General features: G+C 41.9%; 2 protein-coding genes across 10 annotated transcripts in view; one reads left to right on the top strand and one right to left on the bottom strand.

The window, feature by feature from the left end:
• The first annotated feature begins 6,399 nt into the window (after positions 1 to 6,399).
• The window catches only part of FAM149A (family with sequence similarity 149 member A), a 38,424-nt gene continuing 20,430 nt past the window's right edge, over positions 6,400 to 24,393 (top strand). For 2 of the 9 annotated variants that reach the window (XM_082375216.1, XM_082375213.1), the window contains exons 1-2: positions 6,405 to 7,769; positions 15,200 to 15,262. In XM_082375216.1, the coding sequence (XP_082231342.1) occupies positions 7,084 to 7,769; positions 15,200 to 15,262 (749 nt within the window). In that variant the 5' untranslated portion in view covers positions 6,405 to 7,083. Of the gene's footprint in view, positions 7,770 to 15,199; positions 15,263 to 23,279; positions 23,615 to 24,393 lie in introns of those variants that run through there. The other 7 variants (XM_082375217.1, XM_082375218.1, XM_082375219.1 and 4 more) reach the window with 7 other exon arrangements.
• Positions 12,228 to 24,393, bottom strand: part of LOC309619760 (uncharacterized protein) — a 140,456-nt gene continuing 128,290 nt past the window's right edge. The window contains exon 4 of the mRNA XM_082375433.1: positions 12,228 to 13,360. The gene's annotated coding sequence lies outside the window, so the exon portion shown is untranslated. The remainder of the gene's footprint in view (positions 13,361 to 24,393) is intronic.

Genomic DNA, 24,393 nt, shown 5'->3' with positions numbered 1-24,393 from the left:
CTTTCTATTCCTCTCTGTTCTCCCTGAATTATGCCCCACTGTGGAGGCTTGCTTAGCAGAAAAACACAAACATTAAAAAAAAAAAAAAATCCTGTTAGGAAACTTTAACGTACATTCAATTGATCTAAAGGACGGCACTCTACTGTAAGTCCAGGCATCACTTCTCATCTTGGCTATACTTGGGGAACTTTATACTTGTGGATACTATCAAAACAACACTGAGGGGCTTCCCTGGTGGCGCAGCGGTTAAGAATCTGCCTGCCAGTGCAGGGGACACGGGTTCTAGCCCTGGTCCGGGAAGATCCCACATGCCACGGAGCAACTGGGCCCGTGCACCACAACTACTGAGCCTGCGCTCTAGAGCCCACGAGCCACAACTACTGAGCCCGTGTGCCTAGAGCCCATGCTCTGCAACAAGAGAAGCCACTGCAATGAGAAGCCCATGCACCACAACGAAGAGTAGCCCCCGCTCGCGGCAAGTAGAGAAAGCCCGCGGGCAGCAACGAAGACCATTTGTAGAAATGAATTCCCACAAAGAAACGGAAAGTAGTGAAACAAGTAAAATGTTTATTAGGAGGAAAAAGAGTACTTGTGAATAGGCATACATGGTTGAACTCAGAGAGTCGCACCCTCGTGGTAGTTTGACTCACTTATATGGGGCATGTCTTCCAGGTTTCCTTTGGCCAGTCATCTTGCTTTGCCTGGTTCTGAGTCTGTATTTGGTTTAACTCAGGGTCCTCCCATGTATGTGTGCATCTCTTAGCCAAGATGGATTCTAGCCAAGAGGCCTATGGGTAGGTTGACATCACTCCCTTTTTGACCTCCAAGGAGCCTTTCTGCACATGTATAGTCAGGAAGGTCTCCTTGACCTTGAGAATGAGAAATATGTGGTCTCTATCTTTTATCTGGGCGGGGCTCGCCTCTCCTATTATCCTCCTGCTGTGATCTTCATCTCAGATTATCTGTCCACAGGGGACAAACTCCAACTGCTCAGCCGGGGGCCCATCTATCTCCGGCCTCATTGTCACTTCTCTTTCAACTTATTTTTCTTTCGTTAAGATGTTCTATAAGCCTGATTTCTAACCACCCTTTTGAGTTACTCATCACTGAGTTCTCCTGTGTGTATGTGAAAGAATCTTAAATTGGGCACACCCCCTGCCATGGCTGTTCCTTCAGCTGAGTGCTGCACACCAAGGGCTCTGTCTGTGAGAGGAATCCCGTGCTTGGTGTCCTCATGACATGGAGTTTTGCATGCAGATCGATTTAAAATGTACCTCTTGTTTACATAATTTGCATAATTTAAAAACATAATGTTGCCAAACTTTGGAAATGTTAATGTTCGAACTGAAAATCTCCACTACCTGTAACTTTCCCTCTGGATCAGTATGTGGTTTATAATCCCAGCCAGTGGTTTGATCTGTTCCAGTGTAATTTCCATGAGCTCTGCTTCAACTGGAGAACTAGTCTTTGTGAATTTTTTGTACATAAGTGTCTGTCACAAATATTTTAGCAAACACTTTCTATTTCTCTGGCTTGTGCATATCTTGGCTGGCATTACAGAAAAATAGTGCAAACATTATTCCCTTACTGGGAAACTTTTTAATTTTTCTCTCGTTCATCTATCTTTTGTCAGTCTTTTTCAGGGCCCAGCCAATGAACCTAGGGTGGGTAGAGGGAAAAAATAATTTTCTTCCTCTCCTACAATTGCAAAACTTTTTTTAGAACTCTTAACCAGTTCTTCAGTTCTGAAGTTTCCTCTCTGTCCCTTTTTTGGAGCATCTTAGTTTGTGAAATCTTTTTCATGAAGAGTCAAGGATTTTTACTCTTTTTCTCCCCAGCAATTACCTTGCTTCTGTGAATTTTTTCAGATTTCAATTTACTGATCTTTCACAAGACTGACACGTATTGTGGAACACCAGTTCATGTGCCCGATGCAGAGTAAGGCCAAACAATCTGCAACGTCGGAGTTTGGAACAGAGAAAGGTTTACTGCAAGGTCAAGCAGGGAGAACAGGTAGCTCATGCTCAAAAACCCCGAACTCCCCAGTGGTTTTCAGGAAAAAGTTTTTATAGGCAAAATTTAGGGTGAGGGCTGCAGGGTGTGCAACTTTCTTCTGATTGGTTGGTGGTGAGATAACAGGGAGGTGTTCCAAGACTCAGCCAGAAGTTACCATCCTCCACGTGGATGGGGGCCTTAGTTCCTGCAGAAGAACTCAAAGATATTGTTATGTGTATCCCTTGAGGAGGGGCCAGGACCCTGCTTTAATGGCTGCACTATTGTTTCTTGATTGTTCCTCCTTTGTTTCTGCATTCCCTCATTTCCCCCATTAGTAACTGTTTGAATCAGCCTTTTGGAACCCAGGGAAGGTCTAGGAAGCTGAAGAAACCTTTTCCTACAAACAAGAAACAGGGGACATGGAAGGATTTGTACCCAGGAGGACCCCACAGGGTCCTGTTCTGTTTCATAAGTCTTGCACACCAGTTATTATGTGCTAAAACTGATGCTTTATTCTGAATCAAACTCTCAAGCACAAGGCTGCTGTGTACCTCCAAGTTCTCTTTAAGCACAAACTTGGACGTGCAGACCCTTGAAGTGGACAGAGATCTGCTGGTGAGACCTAATGCCACTGAGCTCAGCAGCCCTACTGCACGCACGGATTTCCTGTGCTCGGCTGGAGGGCGACACAGCCCAGGAAGGGTCAGGGCACAGCTTCAGGTGGCTGCTGCCTGAGTCCTGGGCTTCATCTGTGCTGCGATAAAGAGCATCCTTTCAATGTAACCTGGTGTCACATGTGATGAAAACTAACATCTACTGAGAGCTTACCCTGTGCTAGGCTCTGTTCCAGTTCCCAAGCATGTATCAATTAATGTAACTATCAGAGTCCCATTATTTGAGATAGGAACCGTTATCACCCCTGGATTACAGGTGAGGAAACTAAGGAACACAGAGAGACTTGGTTGTTGGCCAGTAGCAGAGATAATACGAACCTAGGATGTCCAGCTCCAGAGGCCCCCATACTGTACCGTCTTCGTCAAGATGCTTAGTAAATATTTGTTGGATCAGCAAATACCTCTCCTTGTCCAGAAGTTTAGTGTGTGTGTGTGTTTTTTTAAATTTATTTATTTATTTTTGGCTGTGTTGGGTCTTCATTTCTGTGTGAGGGCTTTCTCTAGTTGCAGCGAGCGGGGGCCACTCTTCATCGCCGTGCGTGGGCCTCTCATTATCGCGGCCTCTCTTGTTGCGGAGCACAGGCTCCAGATGCGCAGGCTCAGTAGTTGTGGCTCACGGGCTTAATTGCTCAGCGGCATGTGGGATCCTCCCAGACCAGGGCTCGAACCTGTGTCCCCTGCATTGGCAGGCGGATTCTCAACCACTGCACCACCAGGGAAGCCCTAGTGTTTTATTTTAATAATAAAATTTGATAGTACTTTTTCTTTATAGAATATTGGCCTTGGTGTCATGCTAAGTGAGACAATTTAAATCCCTAAACAGATTAATTCCTCAGGTTATTTGTTTCAACTTTCAGATTTTCAAAACATAACATTTCTTCATAGCAACATGGCCATCACTTAATACTTTCTCAATGATGTAGCCAAGCATTATTATACACATCAGAAAACCAGTTCATTAAATTGTTAATTGACCAATGTAAGCGTAAGAGTTTTATCACATAAAACATGGCTGTGACATTTCTAATAAAGTCCGTCTAAAATCAACACTGCCGAAGTTAGAAACAATGATCTACTGCATTTACTTTCATTTCCTTACTCTGCCTGAGCCAGACCATTGTGGTACATCACCTGGGGCTCATGTTTTGAGAATGGCATGCTACAGGTAATTAACAGAAAAGCCTGGTAGCATCTAACATCTGTCTGAAAGCCTGTTGATGGATGAACAATGGGTACAAAAGACCTAGCATCTTGTGAAGAATTGTTTATCATGTTTGCAATTATCGGTCATTTTCAAAGGACCCTCAAACAAAAGGATCAATCATTCATCTATTGTGCATTCTTCATGAAGCTGGCTGGCCAGAAGTTTACATCCACTGTTTAACCCACAATGATATTTTTCCCCGTCCTTTTTATATTTTCTGTCATCCTCCCTGTAGATTTTTTTTTTCTGTCGCACAGTGCGGCATGTGGGATCTTAGTTCTCTAACCAGGGATGGAACCCTTACCCCCTTCAGTGGAAGCACGGAGTTAACATCTTTATTGGAGTATAATTGCTTTACAATGGTGTGTTAGTTGCTGCTGTGTAGCAAAGTGAATCAGCTATATGTATACATATATCCCCATTTCCCCTCCCGTTTGCTTCTCCCTCCCACCCTCCCTATCCCACCCCTCTAGGTGGTCACAAAGCACCGAGCTGATCTCCCTGTGCTATGAGGCTGCTTCCCACTAGCATCTATTTTACGTTTGGTAGTGTATATATGTCCATGCCACTCTCTCACTTCATCCCAGCTTACCCTTCCCCCTCCCCGTGTCTGCAAGTCCATTCTCTGCGTCTGCATCTTTATTCCTGTACTGCCCCTAGGCTCTTCAGAACCACTATTTTTTTTTTTTTAGATTCCATATATATGTGTTAGCATACGGTATTTGTTTTTCTCTTTCTGACTTACTTCACTCTGTATGACAGACTCTAGGTCTATCCACCTCACTACAAATAACTCAATTTCATTTCTTTATATGGCTGAGTAATATTCCATTGTATATATGTGCCACATTTTCTTTATCCATTCATCTGTCGATGGACATCTAGGTTGCTTCCATGTCCTGGCTATTGCAAATAGAACTGCAGTGAACATTGTGGTACCTGACTCTTTTTGAATGATGGTTTTCTCAGGGTATATGCCCAGTAGTGGGATTGCTGGGTCATATGGTAGTTCTATTTTTATCTTTTTAAGGAACCTCCATACTGTTCTCCATAGTGGCTGTATCAGTTTACAACCCCACCAACAGTGCAAGAGGGTTCCCTTTTCTCCACACCCTCTCCAGCATTTATTGTTTGTAGATTTTTTGATATGGCCATTCTGACCGGTGGAAGCATGGAGTCTTAACCACTGGACAGCCCAGGGAGGTCCCCTCCCTGTAGATATTTTTAGACAATTATGATAATTATTTTAATTTGTAGCCAACTTTTTAGAGCCAAATATACCCACTGAAGATTTTCATAGAGGTACCAGGAAGATTCTATGATCATGAAGCACCCCAAATATTAATTACTACCCCAATAGTGTATTCATTTTCTAGGGCTGCTATAACAAAGTGTCACAAACTGGGCGGCTTAAAACAACAGAAATGTATTCTGTCATTGTTCTGGAAACTAGAAGTCTGATATCAGATGCCAGCAGAGCCACGCTCCCTCTGAAACCTGTAGGGAAGGCTCTTCCTTACCTCTTACTAATTTCTGGCTATGGCCTTCAAAGACTGACATGCCTCGGCTTACAACTGCATCACTCCAAGCTCTGCCTCTGTCATTACCTGGTGTTCTCCCTGTGTGTTTGCATTCAAATTTCTCTCTTCTTAAGGATATTGGATTAGGGCCCATGCTAATGACCCTGTCTTATGTTGATTTTATCTGTAAAGATCCTATTTCCAAATAAGATTACATTCACACAGACTGGGAGTTAGGATTTCATCATATCTTTATGGGGAACACAATTCAGCCCGTAACAGGATACATGCAAACACACCTCAGAGACAGACTGCTTTCAAGGCTGGGATTTGCAAGAGGAGGAGCTTTTCTGTAGCCTTATTGACAGTATCTGCATACTTAAAGAAAATCATGTGCATAGAGGGAAGTGGTTAGTAATGAAAGCATAGAAATATCTAAAGTTAGAGAGCTGAAGACAGGTGGGTGAATCCCGCACTGTTCATGTAGGGTTGCTCTTCCAAGGTGGAGGAGGGTGATTTGCTCCTATGGTTACTGCCCTCTGTATATGAAATATATATCATATATGTGACTCACTCCCCTTGCTTTGATTCTGTGCTCACCTAACAATCTTCCAACTTAATTTGACATCAACAGGAATTCCTCCCCTAGGGAAAGAGCAGAGGACAACACTGCAGTTATTAGTTAACACATTTGAGTTGGGGCTTATGCATCAGTATTTTTGAGTCAAATAAGTGGGGCTCCATCCTAAGAGGCTGGTCAGCTATGAAGGTCCTGGGCCTGTAAAATCAGGAACCCTGAGACATGGCAGCAGACAAGGGCTGCTCCCAAGGAACTGGGTGAGTTGAATCAAGCTTCACTCAGCAATGACCCTTTTTTGCTGCCTGTCCCTTCAAGTTAAATTACATATGTTCAGAATCAATCAGAGGATTAGCAGCTTAAACCTGAAAGCTCATACTCCAGAAGTGATCTGAATACATGTTTTTATTAACCTTCCCTCCTATCAGAGAGCTGGCCATGGTTCCTTTGGTCTTGTCAGATTGGGTAAGTCCCAGATCTTTTGTAATCAGGGTTATCGTTCCCAGGTTTATGGTCAAATTCCTCACCATCAGCCCAGAGTTCTGCGAATCTGGTGAAGCTCTAAGGGTGATGGAGAAATTGGAGAGTGTTCCTTTAAGGCACGGATCAAGGAGGGGAGCCAGGGTGTCCGTTGTAGACGCAGCCCCAGGCTGCAGTCTGGGGCCCAATTAGCAGTGAGCTAAGCAGGGTTTTTGTTTAGCTTAGCAACCGCCTGCGCGGTCCCGGGGGCCCGTCGGGGTATCTGCGGCGGGCGGAGGCCCGGACCTCTTTTCTCAGCTCGCGGTGGCGCTGGCAGCTGCAGAAGTCGCCTCCGTGGGCTCCCGGACCCCTGGCCCTCGGGGTCTCGCAGCACTAGGGCAGAGAAGGGACTGCTCCCCGCGTCGGGGCAGGTCCGGCCGAGCGGGGCCGAGCGCCTGGGGGGGATCCTCCGCGTGGGGAGAGCACCAGAGGCTCCCGGGGTGCGCGGCTTGAGGGGACCCCACGACCCCCGTCCCCGCCCCGGGCCGCCTCGTCCCGATCCCTGCGGGCGGCGGTGGATGGAGCCCCGCAGCCCGGCTCCCCGCGGACTTGAGGTTCGGCCAGCAGCCAGGACAGCATTTCCAAGGCCAGGACATGAAGGTCGCTGTGTTGGACCTTGGGTCTCTCTTTGCCCAAATCTTCAAGACCTCGACGGCGCCCGCGGCGGTTCCCCCGCCGGTCGCCTCCTCCAGCCACTCGCGAGGCGCAGCCACCGCAGGGCCGGCGGGCATCGGGGCGGGCACCCGGCTTGGCACGGCCCCGACCTTGACCCTCTTTCCAGCCCTGGCGCCCGACTCCCGCTCCGGCTCGCGGGGGGCGCCAGCCCTGCAGCAGCCGACACCCGCCCCGCTCCATCCTCTGCTCGCCGCCTCCCACCCCCGGGTCTCGGTCGCGAGCCGCACGGCAGAAGCGGGAGGGACCCCCCTCTGGCTGCCCAGTAGCCCGAGAGCAGCCAAAGTCCGGTCCTCGCCCCCGCCCCTGCCCTCGGCCCCCTCCAGCGGCGTCTGCGGCGCAGCCGGCTCCCCCGTCCCCCCGGTGGCCGTGGCGCGGCCGCCCCCGGGCCCTGGCGGGGTCTGGGCGGCGCTGCCGTCCATCGGGGGCTCCGCGGGCAGCGGCAGTGTGACCGCAAGCCCACCGAGCCCTCGCCCGCCCGGCCCCGGGGAGCGGGAGCCCGGCACTCGGGTACCCCCCGGGCCTGGCCCCAAGACCCTGTTCTGCACCCTGCCGGACCTCGGCGAGGAGTGGGCCTCGGACAGCGACTCGGAGGACGGCCGAGAAGCGTGAGTAGCGGCTGGGGCCAGGCAGGTCCTTCTTGGGTTGGGACCCCTGCGTCTCCGCCTGTCACACCCACCTTGCCAGGCGCCCCTTACAAAACTGCACTATTTGCAGTAACTTCCACTAAGTGCCCTGGGTACGTCCCTGCCCTTCTCTTGGATCCTTATTCCTCGACTTTCTTTTCTTTTCAAACACAGGCTGTGACAGGCTTTTGATCAACTTTCTCGGAGGTAGTCCTCTGCTGTTCACTAGCAGAGAGGGAGGGAAGACGAAGCAGGACTTGAAGGAGAGGAGGACAAAATTTTGTTTCTTTTCCAGCTGAAGCTTTGACTTAGGTCATTTGATAGTCAGGTTTCCTTAAGGACTTAGAAAGGAGCCTTTCTCTAATGCAGGATACGGCGGATGTGCAGGGTACCCGATACCTACACTGGCAGCTATAATTTTAAGAAATGGTGAGACACAGGGCGCCTCCCTCCTTTTCAAGGATCAGCCCCAATTCTCATCCTAAGTGGGATTTTTTTTGTGTGAGTCATCGAGTTGATTTACATATGTATAACATCATCTGACACAAATGGATTTGTATCATATAGCCTGGAGCTCCTGTGTTATTGCCATGGGGCCCTGAGGTCCTCCGGAAACGCTGACTGACTTCGTGGGAGCCATCTCAATGGGAATTAGGGGACACTTCCCTCAACACACAGACACACACACACACACACTCACACACTACCCTTTCACCACCAGGAGCAGTGATGAAAACATTCCTCTTGTAAAATGTGGATTTTAGAACAAAGGCAAATTTTATTTTTTTAATGAGAAGATATAGCTCCTCTTAAGTGGGTATGAAAATGTTCAGCCTTCTTGAATTTCACAAAAGGATAGTGAAATGGTCAAAGGCAAACCAGAAAGTCCCGTTCATGGATGCAGATTTCTGTATTGTAATCTAGCAAAGGAAGAATGGTCAGGCCTGTTAGCAGAGAAGCTCTCTTCTCCCCCCAAAACTGGACAGGAAAACTTTTGCATTAAGACTGATTCTAACTCAATCAAAATTTAAATAACTATTTTCACAAAACTGCGTGCCATTCATCTCAGTGCTAAAATAAGTTAAAGAGTAAGTCGTTCCTTTTCATTTAAAATATTATATTATGAAATAGATGTATCAACTGATTTTTTTTTCCCCTAAGGAAAATCAATTGCATTTGGATAAGTGGCTAGAATCCATATGTCTAAGGAATTAGGCCTTTGTTATTGGCTACTGGTCCTTAACATTTATGCAATTAATGTTTTATGAGCAAACAGATATACACACTGACCTTAAACTCTAGTCTTAGTGTTTTTTTCCAACAGGCACTGAAACATTCAGCATGGCCAGTGGAAAGCACTGGTGTTGGTTTCCTTTCTTGAACATCTTAAACCATGTCTGCATTGTCCAAAAATGCTTAATGGATACTTTTTGAATAACACTGTATTTGGCACTATTTACAGTATGCTAATCTACATTAGCAAAGATATCCAATTGTACCGAAAGGGCAGACATTGAATTTTACACAATTGCTTTGAGGAATAATAGGTACAGATATGTGTGTTCAAGGATCTTCCTAATTATGTGCCTTTGTTCTCTCCATGGGACATCGGACAGCCCTTCAAGTACATTAGCTTTTTTTTGTTTTTTTTTTACATATGCAAATAGTCATGTTCCCTTCCTTCCATACCTCATTTCTTTTTTTAATCATGAAGTTTACAAACGGACAAGGGAAAAGAAGAAAGAAAGGAATTTTTCCTTCAGTCTTACAGACCTTTTGCATCTTGAAGTATATTTTTTTCACTCCCGGATTTCTGGGGTGGCTACTTATAACACTGAAAAAACAAACATGCTTCAGCCCTGGATTTAAATTTTACAGCTGCTACCTGACCTGTCAGTTTGCAGTTAGCTGTTGCTAGTTATTAGCCTGCCTGATTAATAACAAAATCGTGTACTTGGTTTTCTCAAGCCCAGGGACGCGGACAGTGGAAGATAGTTACAGTAAGAATAAGAGAGGGAGGGGGAAAAGCACAGCTAGAGAGAATGGGGATACATGTAAAACAAGTGCAAGCAAATCTTGAGAAACATGAATCTAATTTGAAGACCACCACACTCATTTACAAAGAAAAGTCCTCATTCACAGTTTATATTTTTTGGAAGAAAACCCATGTATTTTACCTTTGACCTGATTCTGTCCTTGGCCTTTGTTAAAACTAAAAATAGTGAAATTAATTTGAGTGGGGACATATGCAAACTTTCAATTCAGAGCCTTTTCCTTTTTCACTAAGGTGCTATTGTAATAGCATGAGTTTTGATCTCTGATTCATGGATTAAATACATGACTGGCCCACAGAAGAGGGGTTCGCCCTTTTCAGTCCACAAGACATACTGGTGGCCACATTTGAACCAGAGGCAGAGATCCTGAGTGGCCTTATTTAGCTCACTCTCTTGCACCCCCAGATGTGTGATTCAGCACTTTCATCCTCATCTTCACCTCCCTGTGTCTTTCACATATAACGTTGTCCCTCATTCACACTGGTTTCTGGTCTCCCCAGCCCTCTTTCCTACCTCCTTTTGCATTTCCGGTTTGAACTACACAGTTATCACCTTGTAAAAGGACTTTTCGTTTGTTCTGCAAATAGAAGAATTTCTAACAGTAGATAAGGAAGATAGATGGAGAATTGCTGTGTATGAAGGTTGGTAGAGTTAAACTTCACATGGTCAGGAAGTATTTCTATCTTTTTAAAATTATTGCGGATAACAGAGAGTCATTGCCCTTTTGAGTGATTGAGTTTTCTTGTTAAAGTCATGTAAATGTGGAAATATCATAGTTGGTGCCTGAAGGACTTGTTAACTTGACTGCCAATAAAATGAATGCAGGGACTTCTCTGAGGCAGCCCAGAGTTGGAGTGATACTTAAGGACCCAGGCAGGAATCCAGTGGGTTGGATTCCTATCTCAAACCACTTGCTAGCTGTGTAATTCTGGGCAAGCTCTTCAGTTTTCCAAACTGTAGATTTTCCACCTTGACAAAATGGAGATAATAATACTTTCCTCATAGGGATGTTCCAAAAATTCACTGAAATAATATTTTAAGTGCCTAACACATGGAGAAGTGTTTAAAAAATAGTATCTGATTATTATCTGCTTCTTGGCACAGGAATGAAAATAGAAAACATATTTCATTGAAGAATACATTGCAGGAGAAAAAGAGAGCGACAGAAAAAATGCATTGATATTTATTGTACAACTGTAATAAATGGCATCTTTTAGTGAAAGTATTTGGGAGAACAAATTGCAGTACACTCTAATCTTTCATCATTTTCCCTGTAAAATTTACAGAAGATAAAGGTTACTTTAATTAGTATTACCACTCATTGCTGTACAATACCTAGAAGAAAATGTATTTGCCACCCTGGGGTCAAACTTCTTTACTTTTCGAGACACTGCAGAATAATCAGTAGCATCACAAATCAAATCGTACATAGCCAGTACTTTGTACAGCTCTTGCGCATTCCTACCCAGTGATCGTATTATATATATGCACAGCATATCTTTTTTTAAATGATAAACTCTTTGTCCTGTGACACTTAACACACATCCACAAAAGGCATTTAATAAATACTTATTAAAAGAATAAATGAAAATATTTTCATCACAAAATCCACTTTCATGGGTTCCTAACCTTATAAAACTCGAGAGGAAATTTAAATGTCCTTCTTTAAGAAATTGTCTTGGGCCTTTCTGTTTTCATTGTCTTGGAGTTTTCCCAGAGTTAGTAATGCTTTTTGCTGGGCGTTTGCATTTCCACAGGGATGAATGGTGAGCTCTGTAGACAATTGTCATATGACTGTTACTTTCTATTACAGTCATATGACCATCAATTTCATTAAAAGTAATGAACTTGACTTGGTCGTTCATGTCTAGCATTTGCTTAAACCCAAGAAAAGAATTTTGTTCTTAATGTCTTATACAGTAAGTTTTTAAGCTTTAAATTATCTTCTTTACTTTGTTATATTTGAAGTCTCAAAAATTAAATTTGAGTTATTATGTTCTGCTGTGTATTTAAAAAACACATTCTGAATTTTTTCTAATGTGATAGGTAACGTGTGTACTTGATATGTTAGCAGTTACCAGTTAGTTACCTGTTACCAATCCATGATAAGTACAGAAAGTGAGGATAAATCTTTAGAAAAGTTTATAGCAATTGACAGAGTAACTTTATGTCTGTGCACTGATAACAAAACTTTTGGATTTGTATTTTGTGTATCTTTTTTTCCATTTTACTTTCTAGTAATTTATTTTCATTACACTTAAAAAATTATAACATTCACAATGAATAGGAAAAAAAATGTTAATGGTCAGACTACACATTAGTTTGAGAAGCACTGAAGCAGACTTTATTTAGACACCTTTAGACCACAATGAGCAAATTTCAGGACACCAAGAGAGAAAAAAACAGCCAAATGATTATACTACCATTTTACTCTTCCTAAAGTAGAGGGCTAAGCAATATTGGAACAGTATCCTCTGATTAAAGATGAAATTCTTTAAATTGTTCAAATGATAGAGTTGAGAATATGCTCTAGTCACAATGTCTTTGGGAGCTATGGCTGTGAAGTTACAACCGGTGGCCAAGAATCCACTGCTCAAAAGGAGGGGGTTTCTTACACTTACTGCTTTTTTTTTCTTTTTGAAGTTGTGTGCCAATGGCTACATCCCATCGGAGGTCTCCTAATTCATTCAAAACCCTTGATGGCAATTTCTCTCACAAAGCAAAACTTGCAAACACAGATAATTTCCCCCAAAAAAGGAACTTTTAACAGGAAATTTACAGACATGACATAATCTCTTCTCTTGTTGCCAATGTATAGTCTCTTTGGAAGAGTTCCTGACTTATGGCTAATAGATGATCACGTGTATTAATCCCTTCTGAATCGCATAGGAAGGAATCATGTCATGACGAAGGCAGTGATCCTATGCCCCATCAGGATATTTTTCCATATTTTAAGTTTAATTTCCATTTGGAGCTTACGTTCTGCTACTGGTGGAAACGAAAACCCAGTTATCTGGGATTGCTCTCATCTTTATCTTAGGCTTGCGCCCCATTCTGGGGGGCTTACATGAGACCAGGACATTCAGTGGCGGGGAAGGAACCCACTTGTTCTTTGATAACATCTGTTCTTGCTGAATCCGCTGAAGTATCCATAATCTCGTCTTGTCCTTCTTTAGAACCCAGGTCTCATGCCTTTATCCACAAAGGCCCTTCAAGTTAGGGGTCTCCCTCCCTTACTTCTGTGGTACTTAACGGGAGCCCCTGGGGGCGGCCCGACGCTCTCATACCAACATTCTCAGTCACGGGACTCCCGGGGGAATGCCCACCCACACCGCATCGCCTTTCTTTTCTCTGGGATTTCACCACCTCACCTAAGTTCTGTGGAAGCATCAGGACCCTCTGATCCCTCACCTCCACTGCATCTGAGGTCTGAGCTTTGCGCCTCTGAATCACAGTTGCCTAAAGGACATCCTCTAGGAACTCCCTGGTGCTGAAAGCCTGATTCAGGGCTCCACCAGCCTGTGGGAATAAGAAAAGACACTCCTTTTATTATTTGGCTATGGTGTAAATCAAGTGAAGGGCTGGCTAGATTTCTGCCCTCTGTCAACTTCCTGGCTGGGTGCCTTCCATAGGGAACGGTGTCCCTGGTGGACTATTTTGCTTTGTAGTGGACCCTCAAGCCATAATCCCCATTCCCTAACCTCCCTGAGATTCCCTCTCTCAGAAATATAGAAAATCTGACCCTACGAAATCTCCCCATTCCAGGGAATCTGTTTTCCTTCTGAGGGTTAGGAAGAATCTCCCTGACCTATCTATTTCCTCCTAAATCCTTTTCTATGCTAAAAATAAAAAATCCATACCAATCTTGTAAGCTTAGGCTTAAAAAAAAATAGCAGCAACAATAGCATAAACATAAAGGAAAAAAACCCTACTGCATTCTCTGCTTTCTGAAACAATAAGCAAAAAAGCCTTGGATCACTCAATGTAGGAAGGGACAAAGGAAAATGAAAGAACACTAGGGAAAAAAATATCAGCTAACATTTCAAAATTCTCTATCACATATCCTTCATGCACAGAGAACACTTTTTTTCTCCTTACCAGTGCAGTGTAGTTATTTGTTTAATTCAACAGCAGCCAAATCACACACCTCTTTGGATATGAATAATTTTGCAATCCATAAGCAAGAATTTTGCTTTGTAACAAAATATTACATGAACATTTTATGGTCCTAGGAATACTAGGTATTATAGGTATTATATACATATTAAATAGAGCATGATTCATTAAATACTATGTGCTATTCATTAAATAAATGAATGAATACTATTCATTAAATATGTATTGAAAAAATTCAAAACATGTCCCTTTATTTTTTTAATTTATTTGATCAAAGTACAGTTCATTTACAATGTTGTATTAATTTCTGCTGCACAGCAAAGTGATTCATTTATACATTTATAGATACATTCTTTTTCATGTTCTTTTCTATCACGGCTTATCACAGGATATTGAATATAGTTTCCTGTGCTATACAATAGGACCTTGCTGTTTATCCATTCTATATATAATAGTTAATCCCAAACTTAGAAATAGTCAATGAAGACACGTTTCATAAAGCACAGAAACTAAAGAAAGCCTTTGACATGATTAAATATCCAGTTGTGAACTTGGGAAAGAAGCAGATGGTCTTTGGTAGTGACAAGAAAAACAGTGAAGCTAAGACTTTCCCTACTGTTACTTAATAAACAGATGATTAAGCCTAAGTTGAACTCAAAATGTTCTTCTCATATGCATATATACATATATATTCTTCTTAGGATCACTGTCTTCTTAAATTTATTATAGTGCCAGTAATGAGGATGAGGACAAATCCCATCTGGGAGCTCACAATTTACATCAGGCTTTTAAAGCTAATAATTATATTTCAGAGAATGTCACAGATGCATAGAAAGTTGAAATAAGGATTTATTCAAAAATGCAACATTTCATTCAAATTCCTAACACTGGACAGTGAAGTCTTAAAAACCGTTCATGTATATGCAAAACTCTTCCTAATCCAGTTAAATTAAGAGTCTACATTGAATAAAATGAATCCCTCCCTCTAAAAAACTAGTAATTTCATTCTAAATTAATGCATAAGAAGTAAATCCTAGGGAACTTGAATTTTATAGTATATGAAGTCTATTTTAAAGAAACGGGTGATGTATTCTCAAGAAAAAGTCTTGGTTTTACTTACTAGTTTAACATTTTTAATAAGTGTTTCACTGATTGATGTGAACATTGCTCAAATATGTATTATTCTACAAAGCCAAGGTTCTCAGCATTTGAAATAACGACTAGTATTTCCATGTCTACCAGGTACCAAATGCTGTGTGCATATTCTATAGTCATTGCCGTGAATCCCCAAAACAAACATACAAGGTAGGAATTTTATTTCCATTTTATTTACATATGAAGAAACTGAGGTTCAGAAAGGAGAAGTGGTCCAATTCATGTGGTTATGGTTAATACGTGGAAAAATGTAAGATTCAAATCCAGGCAGTCAATTTTTACCATCCATGCATATGTGTAACCAAGTGTTTTTAAGACGATAATAAGGGTTAAAGTCTACTTTTACGGTAATTGGTAGTATTTTTCCTGGAACAAACTGACTCTAAGAAATTATACTCTTTTCAATAAAAATAAGTATGAAAAATAAAAATCATGTTAATAAGTAATCTAAAAGTATCTTCCTCAAAATATTATTTCTAGTAGTACTGATCAGGAGACCAAAATTAAAGCATACTTGTGTCCATTTTGAAGTACAGATAACAAAGGACTTTTATCATAAAGCTATGACATCTTTAAAATAAAGCATTAGTTTTGTCATCTCCTAGTTTATTATATATGTGTTTCTTATAAATCATTTTGTGTATATTTAATAGTAAATCAAATACTTTATTCATACAAGTAAGGCAGATAATTAGCAAGCATTGTCTTACTTGAAAAAAAAACAGAGAAGAAGCAATTAGATATGGTCCTTGTTAGAGGAAAGGGTATACATATACATTAGCATTTTCTTAATTAGACGTTTCACTTAAGGGTTTGGAAGAAGCCTTATAATTAAATATTGAGGATAAGGATATGGAATGTAGATGAAAGGGATAGTCTTGGTAATGCTCTATTTTTAAAAATGCTAATCACTGATAAACTTAGTCCTAAATTTCTTGGTTCACACTTCACACAACTGAGATTGAGGTGAAGGACCATGATTTTAGGTGATAGGTGAGTAAGAAGAAATTGTGCTCTGTAGGAGATTCATATAGTAGTTTTGTCTTAGAGTAACTCAGCTAAACGTTATAAAAAACAAAACAAAACAAAAACAAACAACACAACCCTCTGTGGAACACCTCAGTATGCAATACTTTTTTCCTTCTTATAATGAGGAGATGTGGTTTTATCTTTGTTTTAGCCAAGGGTTGACCTGTGCTTGATGGAAATGTGTCTTCTTATGTTCCAGAGCTCATGATTTTTGTGAATTCAAGGTCAATATGAAATTCAGTTTAGGATTGGAATGCTTATCTTTACTATTTAATGTACTTCAGTTCCTCATTTGCTTAATATGGACACTTTGAGTTTAGCATTGTGTGTGTGTGTGTGTGTGTGTGTGTGTGTGTGTGTGTGTTTGTACTCCAAATACCCTTCTAAGCCATATACCTGTCCCTGTTGGAAACCTCTGTTTTTACCTCAAGCTGACCATGAAGCAGCATGCAACCCTGTTTTCCCCATAAAGCAATTGTGAATTGTTCTTGCATTAAAAAATTAGGGGGAAAATTTATATTTTACTGAAGATTCCCTTGGCAGAGGAATGGAGATTTATATCACACATTGTGCAATATTTCGGTACAAAAATTCCCTTCATTCTACTTCCAACAGTGGCAAACTATTAATAGATTGTTTTAGAAAAACCACCACCCGAGTACTAGAAAAGCTGGACAATAAATTAAAAAACCACTCCAGAGCTTTGGTAAACTGGAAATAGAGCAGCCTCACAGGGCCTGAAACCCAGATTTAAATCTTCTTAATTCCTGACGGGATTAAGATGATTTGCGATTGCTGGAGCCCCAAGCCCTGTCTGCTGTAAGAACCAAATTTAATCCCCACTGTATTTAAGATATAAGCAACAACTATATACTGTTCATCAAAGACACAATTTATGTATAAGAATACAGAAATGTTTAATATAAATGTATGGATGAAATGTTTGTACATGCAAATTCTAGAAAAAAAAACTGGGGTAGCTTTAATAATACCAGACCAAGTAGACTTTAAAACAAGAAGAATTAGTGGAGGTAACAAGGGTCATTTTATAAAGATAAAAAGGTCAATTCATTACAAGATATGAAAATTTTAAATTTGTAGGCACCAATAACATAGTTTTAAAAGTATATAAAAATACATCTATTTTTGACAGAGCTGGAGCAGTTAACATCTGCTCCTAAGGTTTCTACTACACATGCAAGAAAAAGTGTTTCATACTTTCTGTTTGTTTAACTGTGGCAGCCAGATTGAATGAGGAAATAAAGTAATTACCATACATGGGGAGGAGAAAAATATAAAACTCAGAAATGATCTTGTAAGCAGTGAAAAGCCTATTTTACTCCAGAAAAGGTAACTAAAATTTGAGTTTAGAAAAAAATTATCTATTTATGTCTATGGTGACAATTGACAGAACTAAGAGAAGAAATAAGCAAATGCAAAATCATAGTGGAAGATTTTAACATACCTTTCACAACAGTTGATAGAAGATATATAGAAAAAGTTGAACAATACAATAATTACTCGAAAGGATATCAAATTTATTGTAAAGGTACTATATATATAAAGCTTATTATAAAGCTTTATGTAAAGCTTTAGTATAAAGTTACTAAATATTATAAAGCTTATTATAAAGCTTTATATAAAGCTTTAGTATAGAGCTACTAAATTTATCTATCTATCTATATATGGTCTTTTCGATAATAGTGCCGAATCAATTGTATATCCTTAAGGAAATAAAAGAAACTTGATCACCTGTGTCATACTTCATGCAAAAACAAAAGTTCAAGTGAATTGTAGATCTACATATGAAAGAAAAACCAATGAAACTTCTAAATACTATAAGAAAATATAGGAGACGATCTTCCCGTCTTAGGGTTAGGCAAAGATCTCTTAAGTAGGACTCTCCAAAAAAACGCTAACCAGAAAGAAATTACACCATGTTAAAATTTTAGGAACTTCACTTAATCAAAAAAGACCATTTACTAGGTTTTTAATTACCCCAGGGCAGCTTTGTAAGGCCAGCTGGCCCTGTAATTGTAATTAATTGTTGGATAGGAGGTCCTTCGGAATTTGTTTTTGAGTTGAGCTTAGCTTCTGTCCTTTCACTATTATTTTTGTGAAAGGTTGGAAGACAAAAACCTAAATAGTTACAGATTAAGGCTTAGAAACACACACGTAGTATTTCCACAGCAGAGAACTAGTAATATTAATCATCTGACAAATTATCCTGGTACAATATCATTTTCCAGTTTAGACTGCTTTTTAATAAAGAGCAAAATTTTATAGAACTGTTATCCATTTCAGCAAATTAAGCCATCAATGCTGAAAAAAATTTTATTTCAGAATCAGAAGTTACTGAATTTCATTGACTCTAAGATTCTGTTGATTAAAGCCACACTTTAATTTTCCATTCCACTAAAAAGAAAAATGTTACCTATGTTAAATGTGAAATCTGCCTAAATGTTAAATATGATACAATGCTTTCTCATCAATTAGAATTCTAATTTATTCTTTAGTCTATAGGTGTCAGTTACATCCAGTTGATTGGTGGAGATGTTGAGTCCAGCTATGTTCTTACTGATTTTCTGCTTGCCAGAACTGTCCATGTTTGATAGAGGGGTGTTGAAGTCTCCAACTAAAATAGTGGATGCATCTATTTATTACTCCTTGCAGTTTTATCAGTTTTTGCTTCACGTATTTTGACCCTCTGTTGTTAATGCATATACATTAAGAATTGTTGCGTTTTCTTGAAGAACTGACCCCTTTATCATTATGCAATGCCCCTTTTTATCCCTGATAACCTTCCTTGCTCTGAAGGCTGCTCTGTCTGAAATTAATATAGCTACTCCTGCTTTCTTTTGATTAGTGCTAGCATGGTATATCTTTCTCCATCCATTTACTTTAAACCTGTATGTGTCTTTATATTTAAGACAACATATATTTTAATTGGTGCATTTAGACCGTTGACATTCAAAGTGATTATTGACATAGTTGGATTAATAGCTACCATGTTTGTTACTGTTTTGTATTTGTTGATTGATTTGGGATTACAAATAAATTTTAACAGGTATATGAATTCACTATTAAGAAACCCACGACTGGTGAGGATTAACTATATTTTTAATGTTTCAATTACATAAAATGAAATTTAGGATAGTGGTCTAGCAGTTAGTACAAAGTCTTCATTATCAGCTCTACTAATTGAAAGAATAAGTCAAATCAAACATTACAGAACACTTTTTGGAAAATTTTACTATATTATACTATACTAATTTTACTATATTTAAAATATTACTATATTGATGTTGCAGTTTGGTAAATTGAACGCTTCATAGAATATATTTAGGTAGTTGCTTTCCCTTTGAAAGTCTGATGAGTTCTTTATAAAAAATATTTATAAAACAGTTTTTGAGGGCTTGTTCCTTCTTTCACTTTCTACCAGTAAAGTATTATAAAGTAATTGTTTAAAAGTAAGAAAAAATTACTGGCTATTAAAGAATGTTATTGAACCCATTTATCCAATGCATTAGTTTGAAACATAAAATTTATTTTTCTGGTTCAAAGCAGTATAGTATTGGCTATTTCATATGATCTTGTATAAAAATTATTGTCCTGATAGATTTCAGCACTTATTTAGAAATTGTTGGGTTTATGAATAACCAACTTAAGTATTTTATTTTGAGTAACATACTATTTCTATATCTTTTTATAATTTTATATGAGCTGTACACCTCATATATGACTTATTACTGTCTACGTTTTTTATACTCTTCATATTAAAAGTCTAATAATTTTTCTTTCTGCTATCTCTTTTCAGATACAGCATTTCTCTAAATTTTAAAACTTTTAAATATTCTTTGCTAAATATAGTGAGCCTTGGTTTCTCCATATCATTTGCAGAGGGCTTTGGAGGGGTGTGCCCTGCATAGAAGATTGAAGTATGGTGTTGATTAAGCTTTCTCACCAACAGCTTGAGTTAGAATGTTGGCGGTGCCATGCCATCAACTTCTTTGTGACTCAGTTTACCGATCTGCAGAATGGTACTGATAGTATTCCCCCTTCAAAGAATTACTGTGAAACTTAAATGCACTAATTTATATCAAGTGCTTAAAATAGGGCCTGGGATGTGGTTAAGTATTCAAGAAATGTTGGTGAATATTGTTATAGAACGCATTTTGTATATCTATAGGAGATATTCATAGAACATCTTTTCGATAAAAAGAACTTCAACAGAACTCTGCAAATTAGCTCTGAGATGAATCCTAGAAAGGGTAAACTTTTGAAGTCAGGCTAGACAGACCTGGATAAAACTGTTTACCTTTGGTAATTAATGTTTCTCGTCCTTGGTTTTCTTTTCTGTACAAAAAAAATGTAATCACCTTTCAGGGTTGTTGTGAGGTTTGGAAGTAAGGTATGTAGGTCTCTGACCATATTTGCCTGCCAACGTGAAAGCACTCCATCTGTGGAGGATGTTAGTATCGTGACACTTTATGTTGGCTGTGCAGACTAGATATTGTTCACAAAAATAGTGATTTCCGATCTAAACAGGATTCTGCATCTGTACTAGATTGAAAATTCACTAAATCCTAAATCTTGAAAAAACAAAATGGAATTAAAATCCAGCTGGGCATGGTTTTCAAAGTGCTAAAGGAGTGACGTCTAGTGGTTTTCTGGCAGTATTGCACGCAAACATTTCAATTTTAAGGAATCGGGCTCCCATAATTGTGGAGGCGTGGGAAATCGAAAATCTGCAGGGTAGGCCGGCAGGCTGGAGACACAGGGAAGAGTTTCAGTTGCAATTCAAGTCCACAGGCAATCTGCTGGCAGAATTCTTTCTTGGTCTTCAGATCCAGAGGACATGCCCCAAGGAGGAGCTTCCTCATCCTTACTTGGATGTGATTGAGATAATGACTTTTTAGGGGATTCTTGAGGGGCTTGAGTATACCAGGCTTGTGGGAGGAATGTAAATAACGTGTGGCTGGAATGGGATTATGGCAGAGTAAAGATGTCTGCAGACTCTCTGGCCCTCTTCTCACTGAGAAGGGCATTCTATCTTCCAACGCTTTGAATCTGTGACTGCTTTGATAATGGAGAACGGTGGAAATGACAGTATGTCTGCTCAGGGGCAGCCTTTAACAGAACAGACAGTTTCTGCCTTGGTTTCTTGGAACCCGGAGCTACCACATAGGAATTCTGGCCCCCCCACGGGAGCGACTGCTTGGGGGCAGCCTTGAGACTACATGGGAGAAGGGCCCAGCTGCGCCCAGACTTCCAGCCATCCCCATGCCCCAAAGTGCTAGTATGAGGGTGAAGACCTCTTGGACCCTCCAGCCCAGCCCAGTGGCCAGTTGAATAGCACTGAATAACCCAGGTCAGTGCCACATAGGGCAGAAGAATCACCCAGCCAAGTTTTCCTGGAATCCCTGAAATCTGTGGCTTGTGAGCATAACCCCAGGACTGTTGTTTCACCCACTAAGTTTGGGATGGTTTGTTAAGCAGTAATAGATACCTGGGACATACATGCAGGCCACATCCTAGCTGAGTGACCTCGAACATGTCATTATAAGGTGCCTGCCTTCAGTATTTTCATCAGTAAAATTGGATAATGGTATCTACTTACCATGGGTGTTAAAAAATTAAACAAATTAAACAAAAATAACATATAAAGCAGCTAGCATGTTTGGATCATAATATTATTCTTTACTTTTTTTTTTTTTTTCCTGTCATGTCTCCTTTCATATAAATAGTATTAGCAGGTATGTGTTTATTTTAGGTACCATCAGTTTTCCTGATTCACACACAAACACACACACACACACCCTGCATGTATATACATATGTATGTATCATTAATTTCAGGATTTATAACCACTTACCACTTTAAAGCTGAGGATTTGTAAACATGGTGAGGACCCTAGTATCCTTAGTTCAAGAAATGGATCATTGTTTTGCTGTTGGTAGTTGGCTTCTTATTATCATCTTAGGGTTGTCCATTAAGAGTCAGAGTCAAAATAAATAAACTGGATTTTTCACTATTAAGTGGAATAGGCATGGTTTACCTCTGTAAATGCTGAGCTGGAGGAAGAGGTGGGCTTCTTTGTACCTATTCAGATTTAGAAGGCCTTAGATCTCAAAGGAGAATGGATGGCCACGGCAGGCTGGACTGTATTCCAGTGTCCCATTTATTCATTGTAATTATTAAGAATCTCTTACTGGGAAAAGGCACGCAACAGGTAGTGTCTGCCCTTGGACATGTTACTTTGAAAATGTGTATTACTTTAGCCAACTCAGCCGTATTTCTCTCAGTTTCTGAAAATGGTGGCTTGGCCATTTTGCTATCTCACGGCATAGAATCTGGTGACTCTAGTCCTGGTGTTATTGTATGACTTCAAGATTGAAACAAGCACATATTAATAAAACCAAAACACGGGTGTACTCTCCGGTTTGTAGAAAAGTTATTGGACTGTATGAGATAAAGCATCTATTTGAAGATGGGAGAGGCAGGACGGCATCGGAAGCAAATCTTCGGTGCCTAAGTAGACCTAGAGTTCCTGTTAAGCAGATTAGCATCTTGCATTTACCAGGCTGAGACTTGAATTTTTTTTAAACCTCCCTCTACCTCCCTGCCCTCCCCCCCACCCCCCGCCACGCCCAACTAGGAATCCTTCGATGGGAGGAGGGGGGTCGGTGAAATTGTCTGTATTGCTCCGGTTCATTCAAATTCTATTTAAAAGGATTAAGGACAGCAAACACCTGTCCGGGCAGCCCCGGGGAAGGGGTGGGAAGGCCAGACCGGTGCGCACTGGAGGCCCAGAGAGGGCAGTGGGGCCGGCGGGTGCCCAGAGGCCGAGTGGCCCGCGGTCAAAGCTCAGGACACTGGGTTATAAAATGTGGCCCCTGGCAGCGGGAAGGGGTACGGCGTGCTTTTCCGGAGGTCGGGATCCGGGGAGAGCGGGACGCGGACCGAGGGCAGAGGGCGGCGGGTGGGAGCGGGGAGCGCCGCCAGGCTCCAGAAGAGGGGACGCCGCGGGGAACCGCCGCCTGGCCCAGCCCGCCCCCGGCGAGGGGCGCGGCGGCCAGCGGAGGAGGAGGAGGGAAGGGCGGGGGCCGGGAGGCGTCGCCGCGCCGCGCCGCGCCGGAATCTGGCGCTTTCGGGGCCGAGGGAGCCGGGGCGGGGGAAGCAGCGCCGGGCGAGCGGAGCACACCGCGCCCATGGACCGCGCAGCCCGGGCCGGGAGCGCCCCTGGCCGCGCCGCTCGAGCCTCGCGGTTCCCGGCGGCGCCGCGGCCGCACGTGCAGGGCTAGCGGGCGGGGGCGCAGGGCTGGGCGGCCGGGGAGCCCGAGCCCCGGGGGCGCGGGGGCGCCGCCTGCAGGGGGTCGGCGCGGGGTGGCAGCGCCCGGCGGCGCCCAGGCCTCGGGGCTCTGGGCCTGGCCCGCGGGACGCGAGCCCAGACCTGGGGCTGATGGTGATCGGGTGAGTCCTGATCTGGGAACGGCGGGGAGGGGGGATGAGCTTGCCTTCGTGTCACCTTTCTGTGCCACGCGCGTGATTGTTTCCTGCTTGCAAAGTCAGAATCCATCTGGTCTGTTTCCCTGCGTCCATTCCTGAAATCTCGTGCTGACGCCATCAGGCCCTCCGGAGCCAAGATGCTCACTTGGTCTGACAAGCGTTCGTGGCGTCTGAGATGACTTCTCTTCAGTCCCAAGAGCCGGGAGCCTCGGTTGCTTCTAGAATGAGCTTGTATAAGTCAGGGCTTACCATCCTGCGTTCTAACCCATTCAGAATGCAATACTCATTTCAGACAATCTTTTTAAGCAGAAATATAAATTTTGAAAGCTGCCATCACTGTTTAATAATTGAATTTCATTTTTTAAAATAAATTTATTTATCTGTTTATTTTTGGATGCGTTGGGTCTTCATTGCTGCTCAGGCTTTCTGTAGTTGCTTCGGGGCTGTGCAGTGTGCGAGCTTCTCACGGCGGTGGCTTCTCTTGTTGCGGAGCGCGGGCTCTAGGCACGTGGGCTTCAGTAGTTGTGGCTCGCGGGCTCAGTAGTTGTGGCTCACGGGCTTAGTTGCTCCGCGGCATGTGGGCTATTCCCGGACCAGGGCTCGCACCCGTGTCCCCTGTACTGGCAGGTGGATTCTTAACCACCGCGCCACCAGGGAAGTCCCTAATAATTGAATTTCTATAGGGCAAAGTGGCAGAGGTTTGTGGGCTATCAAGAGGCAACTTTTAAAAAGTAAAAGTAGAT

This window comes from Balaenoptera borealis (genome assembly GCF_965194805.1).
Source record: "Balaenoptera borealis genome assembly, chromosome: 21".
Taxonomy (NCBI): Eukaryota; Metazoa; Chordata; class Mammalia; order Artiodactyla; family Balaenopteridae; genus Balaenoptera; species Balaenoptera borealis.
Note: the sequence above shows the minus strand (reverse complement) of the source record. Positions and strands in the feature narration are given on the sequence as shown.